This window comes from Salvelinus sp. IW2-2015, linkage group LG9 (genome assembly GCF_002910315.2).
Source record: "Salvelinus sp. IW2-2015 linkage group LG9, ASM291031v2, whole genome shotgun sequence".
NCBI classification, from domain to species: Eukaryota; Metazoa; Chordata; class Actinopteri; order Salmoniformes; family Salmonidae; genus Salvelinus; species Salvelinus sp. IW2-2015.
This window is the reverse complement of record NC_036849.1, coordinates 16,726,957-16,732,151: the sequence shown is the minus strand read 5'-3', so window position 1 is coordinate 16,732,151 and position 5,195 is coordinate 16,726,957. Positions and strand designations below refer to the sequence as shown.

At 44.8% G+C, this 5,195-nt stretch overlaps 1 protein-coding gene across 1 annotated transcript; it reads right to left on the bottom strand.

Moving 5' to 3' along the window:
- Window positions 1–905: 905 nt before the first annotated feature.
- LOC111968698 (ADP-ribosylation factor 6) lies at window positions 906–2,066 on the bottom strand. Its single transcript, XM_070445169.1, has one exon. It carries the CDS (start codon window positions 1,531–1,533, stop codon window positions 1,003–1,005), a length of 531 nt encoding a protein of 176 aa, XP_070301270.1. The 5' UTR covers window positions 1,534–2,066; the 3' UTR covers window positions 906–1,002.
- Window positions 2,067–5,195: the final 3,129 nt, after the last annotated feature.

Here is a 5,195-nt window from a genome sequence, read left to right as displayed (position 1 = left end):
GCGTAAAGGTTACTACAAGCTTCACTCCGTTGATCTAAGTGCGTGTGAATTTTGGAGCAGCGGACCCCTGTTGGTAAAATGATATCTTCACCGGTCCCACTCTAATTCACAAGGGGGCGACAGCATTTATTTTTTATTTTGTCATTTAATTTTGTGAAATCAAGGAAGAGTCGCCTTCCCTTGCTAGTAGTAGCTAGTTGGGAGCCTGGCTAGCTGGCGTTAGCCTAACTTAAAACATAGCTAGCCTTTTTAGCTTCTCACATCGCCATGTGAAAATGTACAGGAGGGTAGCTCTCCGGGAACAGGGTTGGAGAGCCCAGCATATAGCATTGATCAGATCAAGGAACCATACAGCAACACTGCCCCCATGTTGCGGAAGGAATGGTACAGCTCTCCAAAATGTTCAAGTAGTACAAAAGTACGTTGAATGCCGGAGCATATTACAAGGAGCTGCCCCTTTTGTGACGAAAAACGACATTGCAACACTACGCTACATGGCTTCCGCAGTGTGAATTTACCTTAACCGGGGAGGAAGTTTCATACCTCAGCAGAGGGCCGTTTAAAAAATAATAATGCCAGGTGCAACTTTGCTAAACTGCATCATTTGTATTTGAATGATTATTTCACCCTGATGGGAAAGTTTGCAACTAAAGGTTTCCAAAACCGTATCGCAAGCAAGGATTATTAAAGTTTCTAAACGTTAAAACAGAGCGTCTGGATTGTAGTTCACATGGAGCCAGCTGTCCTCCATACCATCAGCTAAGAACCCAACACCGGGACCGGCTGTAAGACACCTTGGGTTCTCAAGAGCTAAGTAGAAGCAAACTATAAGCCAGAAAACCAAGTTTATGAAGATAAATTAGTTATAGGGTCATCATAGTAATCAAAATAAATGGAGATCAAACTTCTCTTTATTATATATTTATTTGAGAAGTAAAGTTATGTTACTTGCCTCAATTTGACTTTTTTGTAGTTTAATCTAAAACAGTAATCACTCAATCATTAGGATTTGTAATTTGATGTTAGCCATGTCAACCCCTCATATAGTCCGTCTCCCGTGGTCGCACAGGAGGGCTGAACATACCAATTCCTATCTCTAATGCGGGTCAATCCTAGTTTCTCTTGGATTTCGTGTGGTTTCATGGCATCGGGCAGGTCTTGCTTATTGGCAAAAATCAAGATGATGGCGTCCCTCATCTCACGGTCATTAATGATGCGATGGAGTTCCTGCCTGGCCTCATCAATGCGATCTCTGTCTGCGCAATCCACAACAAAGATTAACCCTTGTGTGCCCGTGTAGTAGTGTCGCCACAGGGGACGGATCTTATCTTGGCCTCCAACGTCCCATACATTGAATTTTACGTTTTTGTAAGTCACAGTCTCAACGTTGAAACCAACTGTGGGAATTGTGGTGACTGACTGTCCAAGTTTCAGTTTGTAAAGGATGGTGGTCTTTCCAGCAGCATCAAGTCCAAGCATCAATATTCTCATCTCCTTGTTGCCAAAGATTTTCGATAGCATTTTCCCCATCATGTAAACAGTGCATAAATATTCCGTTCCAAATGAAAAAAATTGTTGGATTCTTCAATATTTCCCTTTTTACTTCCTTAATGTCAAAACCATGCAGGCTAACTTTATTTGCTTAACCGGGCGTAACTAGGCAACTAATTACAAATGGACATGGTGTGAAATATGAAGCTCAAACTGAGCCATGTGCGGGTCTATCAATGCTTCACAATGTGTCGGCCAAAGAAAGGAGTCTCAAACTGGCAACAATAATATTCCTGCTGGCAAATCATTAGCTAACTTGTAGTATTGCTGTTCATAACATATTTCTCAGAGTTTGAGACATCCGAGTTCAAATGTGTACCCAAAGGTGAGATAAGTAAATTGTATGACAAGCCGTCTAAGTATATTGTTACTTCTTAATTGTAGCTGTCACAAAATGTTCATACTATTGATTTCTATTCTTTTCAGGGTCGGGAGGGGGGCGGGGTAGTGAATCTGTTGATAGAGCAAGGAAGTCGAATAGGCCCTCCAAAAAACCTGCGGTACTTCTTACTTCCTCTTGGTGAATGTGTCTCGAGGTCCCCCTTCTCGTCCTTGTTCCGATCAACACCACCGGAGGAGAAAGGCAATGTTCTGCAGCTATTCCATCAAACGTCACGCTGGGCTACACACTCGTTCGTAGGAGCCCGTTCTCCTAAAGTCCCGGCGACTAAGGTCATTGATTCAATTTTTAAAAATCCCTTCTTGTCCCCCTGAAACAGAAGAGGATAATGAGGAGTGTCAGAAAGCTCAACTTAGCAAGTTAACAGCTAGCTAGCTTGCTAACACTAGCTTGCTAACTTAGCTACCTACATGCTGCATTGTGGATAGCTCAACAAAATTGAAAAATGCAGACGTTAGTCGGTAACTTACGTTCCGTGTATCTTTTACACAAATCTCCCCAAAATATATATATTATATTCTGTTTCCCCCCTCTATTAGTAATTTCCAAACCGCTTTCGTCTATCTCTCCTTTTCAGCCGAGTTGCAATGCTACTCTGATCTACCGGAAAGGTGTGGACTACATCACCAGTCACTTCCTCTGGATCGTTCAGTAGTTAGTTGGCTTGCGCAAGAGCTTTCACAGCTTGAACGCCATTTCGGCTCCACGGATTACTCTGACATTACGTGCATTGTCCGAAATGCGGTCCATTGATTCGTATGAAGTAAATGCATTGCGCGAATTTAACCAGTACTGGTTCAGGTGCAAATGTTGTAAAGAGCAGGAAAATGTAACGCACCATACAATGATGTATATAAACCCATCGGCACCATACAAGGAAGTGGATGCCTCTATTTGGTGCCCGTGCATGGTGCTAAAGAATATCTAACAAACTATTAGCTAGTCTAAATGTATTGGGTAAATGTATTTAATTACATGATGGAAGATCAATTCATTCGTATCAATTTTACAGCACATAAAACACGTAGGCCCATGGTTACAACATGAAAAATGAAATTGCAACAGCATTAATATGCATTTTTAAATGAAAGTAGTGCATTTGGCATGCTTAATAAACATATATTTTAAAATATAGGTTACTTTCTAGCCTTAAATGAAAAAAATGCATGCAGGCTAGGTTACTGTGTGAAGCATAGACTGCACAAAAATGGTATGTAGGCTTGGTCTACGTCCTCGATACAAAGTGTAATAACACCACCATGTGGCATGCATTGGCACTGCTTCTCATTTTACTTAAGTTATTGACCAAATATATATGCAGGTACGCATAGCCACAAGTCTGTCACTCAGTTTACAAGTCCTAGTCTATCTCTTGGAGCACCAATAGTGGTGGGTAGGTTGTCTATTATCTGTCAGTTTTGTTAAACTGTTTAAATCTCTGTGTGGATGCATGTGAGAGGGCTACTCTCTGTGTTCTGATGCTGGCTGACCTCATGACCTGTGGGCTGTTTGGATCTTGCTGGTTCCAGCTAGGCTCTTGGTTGGTATCTGGCTGACATGTAGATGACAAAATCATGTGTTTCCATTTCCTGAATGGTTCCATCGTTTGGATCATGGCCATGTGTCTGTGTCTTATATCTGCAAACGTCAAGGTTGCCCAAGTAGGCTGTCTGACAACAGCCCTAGTCCAAATCATGTTAGTCTCAAAACCGGCAGAATGGTCCAAGGACAATCTCGGGTCGGGTTGTGGTTCCTCAGTGTCACTCCTCCCATCCACAGATGTGGCCATCTGGGCCCTGGTAGACCCCATTCTCCAGCTCCCTGTCTGTGCACTGTGGAGGGCAGGAAGAGTGGAGCTGCAGGGAATATTTGCACTAGACCTCTGGGATGAGGGACAGCAGCCAGGCCCCAGTCTCCCCAGTGCTCTGTAGTACAGTGTCTGCTGCTTTTCGATCCCCCCATACAGTATATATGCTCCAAATCCAGGCTATGGAGCAGGCCCTTATGTTGTTGGACTTGGTACCTGTGTAGTTCATGCTTTGTGGCAGTGAGCGGCTTCTGCATTTACATGGCGGACGTGAGTAAAACATTTAAACGTGTTAACCCTCTCAAGGCTGCCGTCCCAGACGGCATCCCTAGCCGTGTCCTCAGAGCATGCGCAGACCAGCAGGCTGGTGTGTTTACGGACATATTCAATCAATCCCAATCCCAGTCTGCTGTCCACACATGCTTCAAGATTGTTCCTGTTCCCAAGAAACCTAAGGTAACTGAACTAAATGACTGTCGCTCCGTAGCTCTCACTTCTGTCATCATGAAGTGCTTTGAGAGACTAGTCAAGGATCATATCACCTCCTCCCTACCTGCTACCCTAGACCGACTCCAATTTGCTTACCGCCCCAATAGGTCCACAGACGATGCAATCGCCACCACACTGCCCTATCCCATCTGGACAAGAGGAATACCTATGTAAGAATGCTGTTCATTGACTACAGCTCAGCATTCAACACCATAGTACCCTCCAAACTCATCATTAAGCTTGAGACCCTGGGTCTCGACCCCGCCCTGTTCAACTGGGTCCTGGACTTCCTGACGGGCCGCTCCCAGGTGGTGAAGGTAGGAAACAACATCTCCACTCCGCTGATCCTCACACTGGGGTCCCACAAGGGTGCGTTCTCAGCCCTCTCCTGTACTCCTTGTTCACCCACGACTGCGTGGCCATGCACGCCTCCAACTCTATCATCAAGTTTGCAGACAACACTACAGTGGTAGGCTTGATTACCAACAAAGACGAGACAGCCTACAGGGAGGAGGTGAGCGCCCTTGGAGTGTGGTGTCAGGAAAATAACCTCTCACTCAATGTCAGCAAAACAAAAGAGATGATTGTGAACTTCAGGAAACAGCAAATGGAGCACCCCCCTACGATGGGAAAGCAGTGGAGAAGGTGGAAAGTTTTAAGTTCCTCGGTGTACATATCACCGACAAACTGAAATGGTCCACGCACACAGAGAGTGTGGTGAAGAAGGCATAACATTGCCTCTTCAACCTCAAGAGGTTGAAAAAATGTGGCTTGTCACCGAAAACCCTCACTAACTTTTACAGGTGCACAATTGAGAGCATCCTGTCGGGCTGTATCACCGCCTGGTACCGCAACTGCACCGCCCACAACCACAGGGCTCTCTAGAGGGTAGTGCGGTCTGCACAATGCATTACCGGGGGAAAACTACCTGCCTTCCAGGACACCTAC